We start from the raw sequence: 16133 nt of genomic DNA, 5'->3' as shown, positions 1-16133 counted from the left end.
TGTATCGGAGGTGACCCTGCGATGAGTTTAAGTGGATGGGAAGCCAAACTCGCTGTGAGTGTCTGTCTCCTAGGAGCTCTTAGCGCCTCATGTATTATTTGAAAGTCATCCATCTGTCCGAGGCTTTTCACTGCCTCACTTGGCTAATGTGAGTTAAGTTAAATGGAACTTTTTTGTACTTTTCAACGTGCACGTGCACACACACACACACACACACACACACACACAAACGCACACACACACATGCACACACACAAATCTCCACATAAATGTCAGCCTTCATCACTAACGCCACTGGGGATCCACGCACACTATCCGACTGTCTGTATTTAGATTTTTCCCACTCACTCTCACTTTCAGTAAAGAAGAGTAACAAAGAATGGGTTTCTCCTACACCGTAGTAAGAGTATGTAGTAATAGTAAGTAGTAATAGTAAGAATGTGATATGATGAAGCTTCCTTACAATGAGCTGTTGAATGATGATAATATTTCAGAATAATGCATTAACCATGAAATATGAAACTTCTACCCCTAACAGCTTCTCTTTTTTTTTCTCCCCCCCCCCTCTTATCTCAGGTCTGTCAACAGCCAAAAGGAAGTTTGCTGACTCTCTCAACGAGTTTAAATTCCAGTGCATCGGAGATGCCGAGACGGATGATGAGATATGCATAGGTGAGCTTGCTGATGTGAAATCCAATACATTCACTGTACCTTCAGAGGAAACCTTGGAAATAGACGCTTAGACGATGCTTTGCCATTTTTAGTCCCTGAAATAGAACAGTCATATCAGCTCTGATGGAAAGACCAGCTTGTTGATCAGACAGTCTCAAACTGTTCCTCTGCTCTAAATCTGTCCTGTGTTGTTTTTAGTGTTAAATCTTGGTCTTTGATGAATCCCATCAATTAATTGACAAATTGTAAAAATTGAATGAAAGCGATGTCATTTTTACTGCCAGGCCATTCCCTGATGAGAAAGACTCGCTTCACATTTAAATCCTCTTCAGCAGCTAACATACAGTTTAGTGGTAGTAGTTCAGTAGATTATTGTACACTGGCCACAAACTCAAATACCAAATTTGAACACTGTGATCATTCGTCCTGTGATCGTTATGTCGAATCACTATTCATCCGTCTTTTCTCTAAATCACATTATTTCATGCCAGAAGGAATCTTTAAAGCATAATATCATTTATGATGGTCTAAAGTATCTCATTGAACTGATGATGAACTTTTCGTGGCATTCTGGCAGAACACAGAGGGTGAAGCCGGTCACATTGTGCAGAGGCCTAATCCTCTTCGTGTTCGTTTGTCTGTTGTGATCAAAAGACGTGCTGAGAATCAATAAGTGTATTTATCCAGCGGCATCAGGAGCATTTGTTACACATATAACATGAGATCTACAGTCCACTTTACAGTGTAGATTTTCTAGTAATTCCCAATAATAAAAGCGTCATTTACATAAGATCTAGAGTGACGATTGACTCTGCCCTCTCCAACCAGCGCTTGACCCCAACACATATTGACGTACATGAGAATATTGTGTAATGTTGTTGTACACGACAATATCCGTAACGCTTAATTCCGTGATCTCATCCAGGCTTTGTAGTGCTCTCTGTGTGTCCAAACAGACCTGCTGTGAAACACGCAGCGGCCACCACACCCTCTCATGCTGCCTGGCTCCGTCCGTGCAGGCCGCAGCTCCTCACTGGGCCTGACTCACCCTCCACTGTTGTTTAACTGTCTTTAACTATCTTTCCTGAACAGCTTGCTGCTCAGCTGGGCGGCACTGTTGTTTTAAAGGTAGTCAGGCCAAAACTCTGTGATACAGTTGTTTCACACCGAGCCGATCGACAGCGATATCAGTTTAAAAAAATTACACTTTTTAAAAAAAATAAATAAATAATGGTTGCTCCCAACCCAATGTCGTAATACTGTAGCCTTAAAATAGCCTCTGTTACTCTCGCCAGTTCAGTATTCCATTGTAATTCGCTCAGTATCACATTTGGATCATTCAGTGGGATTGATTTGGAAACTGTTTGGCTGCATTTTATAGGCTTTATTAAAGGTTGTGTTGTTTTTTTTAATACATTCCTTGCATAGTCCTGTGGTCCCTCTCTTTTATAGTTGGTTCTAACAACCAAATCCTGTAGCTTGAAGTCTAATGTTGAGGAACAGAGTGTGTGTGTGTGTGTGTGTGTGTGTGTGTGTGTGTGTGTGTGTGTGAGTGTGTGTGTGTGAGTGTGAGTGTGAGTGTGTGTTCTGTCATGTAATGATTAAGAAATAAACTTGGGCTGCACTGTATTTGCATGTGCATGTGTAATGTTTTTTTTGGGTTTTTTTTGTTTTACATTCCAGTGCACATGCAGCACATGTTCAATATGTATGTGCACTCACTGAGTCTAAAGAATGAAGTGTGTGTTTGTGTGTGTGAAGTGTTGTACAGGGAGACAGAGGCAGTTGAAGTGGAAAGTCTGGCCCAAAACAATGTGGCTGTGCTTCACTTGCCAGCGAGCGAGGGAACAAGCACTGAGCTGTGCTCTAAACCTCTAAATTGCAGTTTCATTTCCAGTTAATTACTCTGCTGTGTCATGACTTTAGAAAAATTTGTAAGAGGCCCAAGAACAGACACAAAGCACCTTCATCATCGCCACCTTTTGCCAACTTTCTTTAAACACTATGTTTCTGTCTGCCTGTACTTGTGTGTGTCTCACCATCACTGTTTGAAATACTGACTTTTTCTCCCTCTCTCTTTCCAATTGTCTCTTGTCTTCTTATGTCTCTTTCTCTTTTTTCCCCCTGTCTGCCAACATATCTGTCCTCAGCCAAGTCTCTTCAGGAGTTTGCAGCCGTCCTGCAGAACCTGGAGGATGAGAGGACACGGATGGTGAGTAATCTGGTTGATAGGAGGGAGTATTGTCGTTACTTTGCAGATACTATGACACTGAGTCACTGCCCCTGAGTCAGTTAGTCAAAATGACTCAGAGGTCAAGTAATTCATTTTTAGCATATGGTAAATAATTTAGTCTTTTCATTATATAATATTAACAGATAGCCTTTAGCTTTGGTTTGCATCTTTATGTTTTTACAGAAAAGGATATGAGTAACCGTTTTAATTCAAAAGATGTCAGTAATGCAGTAATAAACTGTGTCTGTGTCTGTGTCTGTGTGTGTGTGTGTGTGTGTGTGTGTGCGTGTGCGTGTGCGTGTGTGTGCGTGCGTGTGCGTGTGCGCGTGCCACCAGATCGAGAACGCCAATGACGTGCTGATTATGCCTCTGGAGCGGTTCAGGAAAGAACAGATCAGCGCAGCCAAGGTAAGGGAGAGTGACACTGCACAGCCACAGGACTGTTGACAGAGCTGAGCCGACTCTCCCCACACGTGCACAGTGCACTGGTATTGATACACGTGTACTGGCAGTGAAAATCACTAAATCAATAAAATCCTTTTAGCGCTTCCGCAGCTCTTACATGAGCACTGCCTTGCATAACATCCACCCACAACATAGCGTTAATAACACTATACAGTATTTCTTCAAACTTTCACATTTATTTGTACATTGAACTATCAGGCAGTTTTCAGTTATCAGCAGTTTTACCAAAACTTGAAATGTGATTCATCAGATTTTGGAACTTTGCTTTATGATGACGACCGTTAAACTTCAGGAACCACCTCAGCTCACTGGAGCTCCTGTAATTGATGTACGACCTTTGACACTTTAATGGAGGTGAAATGATTTGCAGTCGCAGCAACATTAGCACCTCCGCATCCCGACCACTCGGAAGACGTTGCCTCGGTTTATCTGATTTTCAATCACCGGAGAGTGTCTTTATTTCTATCTGCTCAGTACGTCTGGACAGGATTAACCACAGTATAATTTGTCGTCACTCTATTCTTATGTAATTTTCCTTGAAAAAGACTTGATCATTCCAGCTCCACAGAAAAATGTGCTCATATGACCTTTTTAAAACTATTGGCACAAATAAAATTTCCACTGAGGTCTATTGCAGGATAATTACAGTATTACAGTATCACAGCATTACAGTTATTCCCTGGAGTGTCTGTAGTGATGTTCAATATACAGTAGAGATATAAATTACATCCTAGTCATTTTATAATACTTCTGAATTTCCAGCTTCGCTATGGGCCACAACTTTAGAATTTGATAGACGAACAAGCCAAATACCCATCAAGTACAGTATCTTGGAAACCGAAAGCAATGCCATGATATGGCATTTTGTCCTTTTAAGACCAGCTTGAAATAAAATATACTATAAACAATATGTTCATGTGTCGCTCCCATACCGAGTGTCTATGTGTCAAGGTCTGTGCCGTCGCTACATGACCTGGATAGGAGATTAGAGGAATACATAATCCCACCATAAATCACTGCTCACCACTGGGGGGTCTCAGAGGCCAACAGGGCTCCCTCACGACGCAGCCGGTGTTTTTTTAGTGTTTCAGTGAGTATAAATCTTTTGTACCTCCACTGAGTGTACAGGAAGGTATGGAAACGTTGAACATAAAAAAGTAAGCAACTAGGTAAACAGGGACGATGATTACCTTTTTTAATCGCTCTATCTTGGACCAACTCTGTTGAATCACTGCAAAAATATTCAATACTAAATGACTCCATTGGACAGGGCGTCACAGAGAGTCTCACATATGCAGTTTCATTCAGATTCAGTTTTTGTTTTCTGACAAAATAAGTGCTGCAACACTGTTAAATTAAAACATAAGTACTATACTGTACTTTTTCTGGGTAATCCCTTGCCCCGTTTAGTGAATATGCCATGTTTGAGTTTTTTTTAATCTCTTTACAGTAGGTCATGGTACACTTACCCTGCGCTGTCATTAGCTATAGGACCTAGATGAGTAGCCACGGGGGGATTCCGCTGATAAGTGCGGTATTAAACATGTTATCAGCGCGTACCCGGCTAATCCATCCCTTTATAACAGGTCACCGTTTGATTGTGACATGGTGGCCAGATTAAGAAGTGAACGTATAATCTGTACAGTCAGGTCACCATGAGCGATGTACTAATCCCAGTTTAGCCCTAAAAGAACCAACAACATCTTCTTCGCCCAACGCAGTTTCACCTTGTCCCAAAGGCTCCAGAGCTGGCAAACCTCTAACAACCAGAGGAGTTTTAGGAATTCACACTAATCAAAAGAAGCTTTGCAGAGAGAAGGTCTCAAACAAGGGTTATCTTAAAATTCAACATTCACTGTAAGCACAATCGGCACACTTAGAATAAACTTTCTGAGATGATCTAATGCTGCAGTGATGTTTTTTTTTTTTTTTTTTTTAGAGGAATTGGTGTTGTGATGTAAGTTTCGCTCAGTCGTGAAACATTGTCACATAAATGAACACAGATGTACGAATGTGCAAAAGTAATGATTTTTATCAGTGAAATTCATCTGATCTCTGCTTTCAATTTTCAGGCTTAGAGCGTAGCGTGGTATTTTCATTTGACCATTTAGCTGGTAAAGTTTGTGTGTCTGTAATTTCCCCATGGATTTGTGTTACAGTAACAAGTTGTTAAGGTTCAAACATTAAAGGTTGATGGCTGGGTGAGGTCATTCCTGAGTCAGTGTTAAGGCACAGTCGGTACTGCCTCTGTTGAGGACATGGTTAATAATACAGTAGAGTATATTCCTTTGACGGTTAGTGGTACTATACATGGTACTATATATAAAAACAAACACACACACAAAAAAAAAAATGCATGAAGTGTTTCATGCCATCTGCTGTATGCAGAATCAGGCAGGGGGATGGTGATGTGTTGGTGGGCTTCATGTTTCAGTGGCACTTCCTGGTAATTGTTGACATGACAGTGAAGTGGAGTGTGGAGTCAAACTTGACTGTGGTTGACATGAGTAAGTCAAGGACATGGCGCTGTATCAGAACATTTCATTTACTTTAGCATCAGTCAGTTAACATACTGTGAAGACATTGCCACCTGCTGGCTGAGGATAGAAGTGACTTTAAAGTGACTTTTTTTTTTAAGTCATTGGTGATTGGAGATTTGGTGAAAAAGGGAACAGTTATTGACATTTATACTGACTGTGTAATTTGTGTCATATATATATATATATATATATATATATATATATATATATATTTATATACGGACACACACACAAATCAGACACACATACACATACACCTTTCATAAAAGAGGTCAGACAATCAAGCTTCTTTCAGTTGATTTCTTTTCATGTGTTTTCAGTCAGAATTATGTCATGAACCCCACGACGTGGGAGACACACAGAGAGTTGCAGCAGTTGTCACTTCAGGCATGATTTCCATAGTGAATTGACAAAGTCAAAGAGGCAGCAGACTTTAAACAGAGGCCTTGTTGTTTAGAAGAATGTTCATCATCTCTGATGCGTTCTGCAGCTGCTGTCTGTTCCTCCTCTGGCCCTGAAGGACTCTACTTGTTGTTGAAACTGGCTTGGCAGTGCAACACCTGGGTCATGTGACGGCAAAAGGGGTTGACATCATGGATTTGTCTGAGCGCAGACTGATGAGACATTATTTCCGAATTTTCACTGATCTGGGAATTTTATTTCCTCGGCAAATATCTTCCCAATGAGAGTGGGAAATTACCAGACAGGAAGATTGGTGAAATTGAATTAAATACATGACAGACGAAGACAGATCATCGCCGTTGCAAAGCATTCTCTAAATTCAGTATTTCCTCAGTGCTGCTCACTGATTTGCAGCTTTGCCCACAATAGGGCTTTTTCACAGCAGACACATTTTTTTTTGTTTTTTTTGCTTATGATAGGAATTCAGCCATCAGTAATTTTATTGTTTCCACTTGCACTTTCATCACATTGCCCATTCCAGCATCAGTAAAATCTAAATGAAAATAAAATGTAATTGATCAACAGATGTTTGGCTCACTGATTTCAGGCGTTGCAAACTTAGAGCTCTTTGCTTCCCAAAAAACAGATTAAGGGGCTGGACCAGCAATTTATAGCAATGTGGATACTGGTTTAACTGGCAATTCAAACTATTATTTTCATTATCATCATCATTAAGTGTCAGAATATCCCGTCTCGCACTGCTTTTTACCCATTTTTGAGCTTCTTTCTGAAGCTGCAGTCTGGTTGTGTTATGAGTTTTGGATATAGAAATGCAATAACATTAACAGGACGGGGCAGATGTACTGTTAATATTACCCAAGGGCCTCCCTGACACAGGGAGACCCACCCTGATCTGCCCCTCCTTTGTTTATGTGTTCACTTCTCTCCTCTTGTTTCCTCTCACTGTCTCTTTGTACTGGTAACTATATCTTTTCCTTCCATCGGTTTGAATTAGGTTAGAGTTTAATGGTCCTAACGTGACTGATAATTACTCTGCAACTAATAGAACATGTTCGGAGGAGGAACATCTGCTTCCTTTGTTCTTTCCTCTTGGACACTTTTCAGTTTTTCTCTGTATTTTTAAATGCAGCGATCTGAAGAAATACACACCCGGCTGTATCTGTCCCCGGTTTATCATCCATCCATCTGTCTGTCTGTCTCTAATGTTGGTGACCTCAGCTCTGATGAAGCAGTCTGTTGTTTTATAAGCAGCTGTGCTCCCCAGACGAACAGATTCAAACTGGACTCACTGACAAATGGAAAATATCATGCAAAAGCTGAAAGAAAAATGAAGGTTACCTCGCTCTCTGCTCTGTTTTTTTCCAGCTACTACTAGAGGGTTTTGGTTGATTGCAGATGGCAGTCACTGATCAAATTAGTTCACATTAGATTAGATATTTGGTTTATTAATGATCCTCAACAAGTCCCACAGGAGTTGAATTCACTGAGATGAAGCTTCTTTTTTTTATCTCTTACAGGAAGCCAAGAAGAAATATGACAAAGAGACAGAGAAGTATTGTGCAGTGCTGGAGAAGCATCTTAGCCTTTCAGCAAGGAAGAAAGAGTCACATCTACATGAAGTAAGATGTTGTGTCTGAGTTTACATCTGTCTTCTTTCTCCCTCCTGGGTTGGTCATATGTTTCATATTTTGCCATGAATATCAGTCCCTCAAGTATTCTCACTATCCTTCCCCGTTGCAGGCAGACAACCAGGTCGACAACGTACGGCAGCATTTCTACGAGGTCTCTCTGGAGTACGTCTTCAAGGTGCAGGAGGTCCAAGAGAGGAAGATGTTTGACTTTGTGGAGCCTGTAAGATGACACTTTTTTTTTTTCATTTCCTTTTTATGTAACATGCCTATTTTTTTTTTTTTTTTTGTGGTCTGTATTACATTCTCTCACTTTGACATATCAACACCCAGCAGCTGCTTTTTTAACATCAGCCTTCAGTTAATGGCGAACAGCGGTTTGGAGGGTTTGGTGCCTTGCTTGAGGGCACCTCAGTGGTAGCTGCGGCGGAAATAAAGACAATTTGTTGCACACACACACACCACACAAACCTGACTTTTAGCTCTGCAGGAAAATACAAAGTAGGTCTAATTCACTTCTTCTGTTTGAGTTTTGTCTTTTTAAGATATTTAATTTTCTCGTTGTCGCTTGGCAACATTCTATCTCATTGTTTTTCAACACAAACATAGCTGCAAATTCCCCAACTTCTTGATCTATGAATCTGCTGAACGAAATGTATTGGTTCACTTCTTCTCCTCCTCCTTCTGTTTCTTTCCATTTTCCTCTTTTTTAAATTTCTCCACTCGACCTTTGACCTCTTGTTCTTCATCTTCCACATCCTTGTCTTTCTCCTCCACCCCACCAACCCACCTGTGTTTTCTCCACTGTGTCCTCCTCCTGCACTTTCTCTCTCCCAGTTCCTCCCAATTCTCAACCTCTTCCTCCTCCTACACATTCTTATACTTTTCCCTTTTCTCACACATCTGCATTGGTTCCCCATCTTCCCTATCTACCTTCTTCTCTTCCTCCTTTTCGTCCTCTTCCCTCACGGCCTTCACCTTCTTGCCATTTTGTTTCCCTCAGCTGTTGGCGTTTCTCCAAGGCCTGTTCACCTACTATCACCACGGCTATGAGCTGGCAAAGGACTTCAATCACTTCAAGACTGATCTCACCATCAGCATACAGAATGTAAGGTCACGCACACAAAACAAAAGGTCACACCATAACCTTAAGCACAGCACATAAATATACATTTATGCTATTCAAGCAACATGTTTTAGTCCCTACAGATACAGATTTTATTAATTAAATTAGTCTAGCTTAGAGGAAGCAGTTTTTGTAGAGTAACAGTGATCTGTACACCTCAATAGAAGGGTGCTTTGCCTGAAATGTGACTTCCATGTTGAAAGGTGAATGGCCACACAGATTTGAGGTCAGTTGGGTCAGCTTTTTTAGTACAGCGGAAACTGTTTTTGAAAGAATGTAGAAAATAATAATGCAGATGTGAAGCAGCTGCAGGCTGACAGGAGTTCAAACCGTCAAAGAGTCATATGGGAAGAGTATTTGACACCAAAAGGGCATACAGGATGTCATTACACAAAAGGAGCTTGTATAGTTACACTGCTATTTGTAGGAAAATTTGAGAATTAAAAAAATATATATATATATTTAGGGTTTATAGCGATGAGCTTTTTTTATATTCTGGTTAGAAACCGGTTAAGTGTCAAGTTCTGCTGTTGTTGGAAGTTGAGCTTTTCGCGGGACCAGAATGTTCGATCAAAGACCTGAGGGCGTGTTTTCCCCTGTGCTTGTGTCCGGACAGACGAGGAACCGTTTTGAGAGCACGCGGTCGGAGGTGGAGAGTCTGATGAGGAAGATGAAGGAGAATCCGCACGATCACAAGAGTGTCAGTCAGCACACCATGGAAGGATACCTGTTTGTACAGGAGAAGCGTATGTATCAGCCCACTTCTGTGTGTGTTTGTGTGTAGGTGTGTAGGTGTGTAGGTGTGTGCATGTTACAATGAGGACACAATTCGGCAACAATGTACAGTGTTGCAGAACAATGGAAACATGAATGAGTGTGTGAGCAGGTCTGTGTGTATATTTAGGTACAGCACATTCATGTAAGTGGTGTGCTGTTTATCTCTCACACATCACACATTTACACACACACATACACACACACACACACACACACACACACACACACACACACAAACACACACACACACACTCACCCACACACGCGCTGCCAGAGCTGCAGAACAAACAAACTGTAATGAACCCACAGCTGATGAAGTCAATTCTGATCTGCTGGAGCCGTGACAGCAGCTCCGAGCAGGTACCATGGTAACATGTCTAGCACGAAAGCAGGCCTCTTTGTTTAACCCTGTTTCCTCCTACTGCCTCTGCTTTCTGACCATTTGACATAACTTTTTTCTCTTTATTCCTTTCTTCTGCTGTTTTTGGTTTAAACCATCTCTCACTGCATTTCTTTCTCTCCTCCCCTCAGGTTCATTTGTATCTACCTGGGTGAAGTACTACTGTACATACCATCGCGAGCCCAAGAGGGTGACCATGGTACTGTTTGACCCTAAATCAGGAGGGAAAATGGTGAGTAGCTCCGGCCCTTTAAAAATACACATATAAGGTCACAATGTCACTAAACACTCAGGCTATCGATCTGCCTGACTTTCTATGTCTATATGTTTGAGACTTGCACACAAGTTCGGCACATGTAGCCACAGACACCCTCGTGCTCAGACAGAAACACTCACACCTGTTTCGGCCTACCATCATGTTGTCTGATTTGCAGTTGGTTCTCACCCAGTTCATCCCACTGGGCCACTCTCCAACACTCATTTACACACTCTGCTCACTGCTGAGCCCTCGCTCTGTGGGTGTATTTTTATTATTCTTAACACATTAAATTCTGTCGTGAGAGATTTCCAGGACAGCTGCGATTAGGTTTTTTTTCTTTTCTTTTTTTTTTTTTTGACAGCAGGAAAGTGTTCCACTGCTTTAAAGTAAAGTTTTACGTCAGTGCTTCAGTATGAAATCAAAGGGCATTTTTTGAGACACGGTACCATTTTCACACCAGTGCACAGTCATACAGGGAGATACTGGTTTTAGCAGCCAGAGATAACAAGTTTCTCCCACAGCAGCAGCCTTAATAGATGAGGGTGCAGTGTTGCCAAATGATATTTGAGTAAGCAGCATGACTTCATCTGCCATCTCTCTTCACTCCACCTACATACTAAACAATGCTGATGCAAGTTCGGGCCTGTTTTCTGACAGTTGTCACAGCATTCTGCGTCGATACAGTAACGAGGGGTTAAAGTAAAAGCAGAAAAACGTGAACATCACCGAAAGCTTTCCACTTCCAACATGGTAAGAAAGGTATTAACACAACAAAATAGGTCAGAGGGAACGGTGCAAAAAATAATGGACCCAGAGCAGCTGCAGTGGATTAGACTAAAAGAAAAAGAAGTCAGGGATTATAAAGAGTAAAGATGATGAGGGGGGCTTTAGTGTTTTTATAGGAAGAGAATCGAAACTGCACGAAAATGCTTTGCATGCATGCTAAATGTGTATGAGGTGGGAGTGTAAGCATGGTTCTTTATCACGTCACAAAATAAAAGTGCGTCTGAGAATTTCCACCCTTTTATGTGAAGGATGAAAATACTGTGTTATATACTGTGTGCTGAGTTGTCAAAAGTGAAGTTCAGAAGTTCAGATCAGCTGTTGCCAACATGCTTTCAGTCTATGGCTTCTTCATCTTACTACAATTGTTTTATACATTGGCTTCTTCTCTCTTCTTAGAATTTTATGAAGTATTTCCTGCTTCACATATAAAACTCAATAAATACAAACCAGAGGCACTACCTGAATCGTCCATGTGGATGTGTTGAAGTTAACACAACATTACAACACAACTTGATTATACCCCTTTTATATTGCTGTTACAAACCTACAATTGACACATAAATAAAGAAAAGATTAAAGTGCATCTCTCTTTTGTACCTGAACTTAACAAGCTGAGCGTCTGATGAACAGTGTGTGTGTGTTTGTGATGAGGTTCAGTCTGTTCTGAACCTCTTCTTAGTTCCTATTTATACATATTTTCTTGTTCTCTAATCCCTGCAGAAATATGCGTCGTTGCCCATCTCACACTGCAAGTGTTCGTCCAAAATTATCTTAATGTGGTTCCAATTGGAAGTGAAGCAAGTTGGAAATACTGTCTGTAGCTTCAGTTGATCTTTTTGTCCTTATTATGAAAAACACAGTTCACTTTAAAAACTTCTGAGTTCTTCGACTAGAAAAACCGTGATTGTCATTTCAAATGTCGTCCATGATGTTCGGGTTCAGGATTCTGTATGTATCAAACTGCTACTAATATACCCTCTTCCTTTCTACCTCTCTAATTCTTTGTCAGGGAGAAGAGGACAGCTTCATGCTCAAGTCGTGCACCAGGAGGAAGACGGACTCGATAGAAAAGAGGTTCTGTTTCGATGTGGAGGCTGTGGACAGGTCAGTGAGTGTGCGGTTTGACTGCATACATCTGTTTATATGGACTTGCCACACAATCTTCCTTTGACCCACCTCCAACTGGTTCCGTCTCACGTTTTCTTACTTTATCTCTCATCAAGATGACACATCATATTGTGTCTTTATCTGCCCAAATTAGTGTAATGCAGGAGCCATGCTTTCCTCTAGTTTTAAGGATATATAGTAACGTCAAAAATAGGGTATTTAGCACGAATGAATATTTTCCTAGCTTTTGCCACACATATAGTACATTGGATAGTGGTTTTCAGGAGATTTTGTCCTAACAACCAAACAACTATAATGGCAACAAAGACAAAAGTATGCCAGGAGTTTGTTATAGAAAATCATTGAAGCATCATGGAATTCCACACCAGTGTGAACGCTGTCTTCCTCATGTAACAAATGACAGCAATATTGACTGGCATGAGGTATTTTACATTGTGTAATTACAGGTAAGATACACATGAGGGTGCTGCTCCGTTGACTTGAACCTGAAGACAGGAGATTGTGGCAGTTTGTCCTCTCAGGCTTGGCCACCTGCGGTGCTCTGCTTCCAACACTCCTCCTCCTCCTCCTCCTCCTCCTCCTCCTCCTCCTCCCCTATCTCCCCCCTCCATCTCTGCCTGCTCTCCCTCAACTTCAACCTCTCCCGATCAAATCAGCTCACTTTGTCATCATCTCAGCCTTTTGTTTCCTTTTATCCATATTAAGAGTGTGTGTGTGTGTGTGTGTGTGTGTGTGTGTGTGTGCGCGCGCACGTGCGTGCGTGCGTGCGTGCATGCATTTGTTGGTGTGTGTTTCTTTGTCGAAGACACTTCCTCTAAAGGCGGGTTAAACACATGTGATCGAGCCATTTATCTGTAAACATTTGTGTTGCTTTGCATGTGTGCGTGTGTACAGAGTGTGTACCTGTACACATGCATCTGAGTGTGTCCTCTACGAGTGTGGTTGCCTGCTGATGGTATTCCATGATTGAAAGACACTGTGTAGTCAGGTGTGTGCGGAGGGGGTTGTGGTGCTGTGGCGGTGACAGCTGAAGGTGAGTGTTGTGCCGTCGACAAACCGTACAAGGACCGATTGAAAACCAATAGCAGGACATGACTAATGAGGCTGTGTGTGTATGTATGTTTGTGCGTGTGTGTCTGTGGTTACCTCTATGTGTGTGCGCTCGGAAGACTGGATTTTAGTCTCAGTTGCTTACATGAACAAATCCTTATTAGATTCTTTGTGAATTTATAGTTAAAGTTCTTTGTCCTCTTTACATCCTTTTATGGAGAAAAAACTGTTGATCTTTTTTTTTTTTTAAAACAGGAAAGTGATACTGTAGTCATACCTCAGGCACCCATAAATGAATATGCTTTGCACTTGAATAAGTGTGAGATTTGCATGCTGAGTTCCTTTCACACAACTCTGTGCGTCTGAGGAAGGACAACGAGATTTTTAAATGACATCTTTTCTATCAAGTTTTTACTTTGATACTGGGCAGATTAAACTCCAGAAGTAGTAGCTCTTTGTTTAAAGTGTGATGTTATGATTACAGCTGAATGTATTTGCATTTTAACGGACAGTGTTTGCCACTGGCCTTGATATTTGATAAGCCTATGTTGCTTTTGTGTGCGTGTGCGTGTGTGTGCGTGTGTGTGTGCGCGTGTGTGTGTGTGGGTGTGAAGGCCGGGAGTGATCACCATGCAGGCTCTGTCGGAAGAAGACCGCAGGTTGTGGATGGAAGCCATGGATGGGAGAGAACCGGTAGGTTACCACGGTTACCGCTTCGCTCTGATATGACAAAAACAACGAGAGTGAATGACAGAGATGGAAAACTGTCCGCTAAGCAAAACATTAAAAAATAATTTTGTAGCATTTGGTCGTACCTCAGCAGCTTTCCCTCAGTACATGCTTTCAGTACATACAGTATGTCACCTGCTAACATAGAGCAGCGGTTTCCAATCAGGGGCTCCTTAAAGGAGTCTCAAGATAAATCCCAGGAGACACAACATGATGAATGGGATTGGGAAAGGAGGATAAACACAACCGTTTTTTCCTAATGTCTTTCTTGTGAAACACTGGGTAATTTAGCTACTTTAAGCCTCTAACAATGAAGCAATCTTAGAGGGTTAGAAGGGAAAATCAATGTCAGGCGGAGCTGCTCACAACCTGTTGACACACACTACACAATCAGCAGTGAGGGGGGTCACAGACAGACATAGTGTCATGTAGAGGAGGAGGAGGATGAGGGTCATAAGCCGAAAATGTTTTTGAGGCACTCGTATAGAGCCTTCATCCCATAGATAATTTCAGTGTTTATGTTCCTAATTGGACAGTTGACTGACAGCCAGTCTCCCCAGCACTTCTTAATCTACAGCTCTTTCACCCTGAGGATGCAAGTGTATGTTAGAGCTGCTTTCCACCCTCTCATTTACCTGCGTTCATGTCCAGACACCTCCCTCATCCTCATGTCTACGTTCAAACATGCAAAGGTAATCGGTGTCCATAAACCCACCGCAGGCTCGGACAAGCAGCAGCTCCTCTGACGATCCGTAATAAAAGCAAGAGATGCTGATGCTCCTTTTTCAACTCTTCGGATCTTGCCCACCTCGCGTTGTTTCTGTGTTCTGTGGGCTGGACTCTCCACCTTTGCACGGATAATCAATGAAAACTCCCCACTCACCGCAGCCACACAATGCAGCCTTTCAGAAGAACAGGGCGGATCTGAGCGCGAACACACGCAGTCGCACACCGTCACGTTCATATCGACTGTATTTTCTGCAGTATGTTATATTCTGTTTAGTTTTGCTTTCATGTGAAAAACGTGTGGAAGTGGAACAAGCAGCATTTAACAGCTAGCATTCAAAGCCTAATAGGCAGATGTAGAAGAAATAGCACAAGCGGCATAAAATGCGTGTATTGTTTTAGGTGTAATTTAATGTATGAGTAATTCCTATCCTGTCTTGTCCTGCCATTAGGCTTAGTTGTAAACATGCTGAAGGAGTTTGTGTGTTTTCTATTTGCAGGTGTACAATCTGAACAAAGACAACCAGGCAGAAGGCAGTAAGTAGCTTTAAGTGAGATTCATTAACTGTCCAGATAAATGTGCAGTATTATTCATCATTTCTATCAGACTCTCTGTATTGGCAGCGTTAGGGTTAGATTTATATAAAGAGAATTCTGAATGCTCTGTGTGTCTATTTATTTGTGGCCCAGGGAACAATTCAGTATCTCTAAAAGATGTGTGTGCGCATTATTTCAATTTTGTCGTGTTACCATTTTCAAATACATGGTCATCCTGTTATGCGTTCTGTTTTATGTAAATTGAAAATCATTTTTCTTCTGACCGTGACTCATTTCACTGTGATGGCTCACACTCATTCTGCTCGTCTCCCTCTCCCCTCAGTGGCCCAGCTGGATGTCATTGGGTTCAACGTGATGAAAAAATTCATCTATGCTGTGGAGACTCGAGGTACGATGTTAACTCAGACTCTGTGGATTTCTTGCTTCATTAGTTTGATACGCTGTAATGTAGACAGAATCTGTAAGCACAGGAAGTCAAGAGCAAAGTTTTTCCACCAGAAGCCCAACCTTAAGAAAAGGTCTGATTTTGGAGCACTGTGTCGTAGTAAGTACAATATATAAACAAATATAAAATTCAGTCATTCATGTCACGCAAATGTATGTCCCATTAAAGACTCGTGAAGAAGCCAAATT

General features: G+C 41.6%; 1 protein-coding gene across 1 annotated transcript in view; it reads left to right on the top strand.

The window, feature by feature from the left end:
- Positions 1 to 16133, top strand: part of LOC111672098 (rho GTPase-activating protein 26) — a 90865-nt gene that overhangs the window by 41879 nt on the left and 32853 nt on the right. The window contains exons 2-13 of the mRNA XM_023429389.2: positions 577 to 672; positions 2823 to 2884; positions 3242 to 3313; positions 7851 to 7952; positions 8074 to 8184; positions 8965 to 9069; positions 9704 to 9833; positions 10396 to 10496; positions 12319 to 12413; positions 14102 to 14180; positions 15443 to 15479; positions 15823 to 15888. Of these exons, the coding sequence (XP_023285157.1) occupies positions 577 to 672; positions 2823 to 2884; positions 3242 to 3313; positions 7851 to 7952; positions 8074 to 8184; positions 8965 to 9069; positions 9704 to 9833; positions 10396 to 10496; positions 12319 to 12413; positions 14102 to 14180; positions 15443 to 15479; positions 15823 to 15888 (1056 nt within the window). The remainder of the gene's footprint in view (positions 1 to 576; positions 673 to 2822; positions 2885 to 3241; positions 3314 to 7850; positions 7953 to 8073; positions 8185 to 8964; positions 9070 to 9703; positions 9834 to 10395; positions 10497 to 12318; positions 12414 to 14101; positions 14181 to 15442; positions 15480 to 15822; positions 15889 to 16133) is intronic.

This window comes from Seriola lalandi, unplaced genomic scaffold (genome assembly GCF_002814215.2).
Source record: "Seriola lalandi dorsalis isolate HSWRI2012SDOR001 ecotype SW California unplaced genomic scaffold, Sedor1 jcf7180002054893, whole genome shotgun sequence".
Classification (NCBI taxonomy): Eukaryota; Metazoa; Chordata; class Actinopteri; order Carangiformes; family Carangidae; genus Seriola; species Seriola lalandi.
Note: the sequence above shows the minus strand (reverse complement) of the source record. Positions and strands in the feature narration are given on the sequence as shown.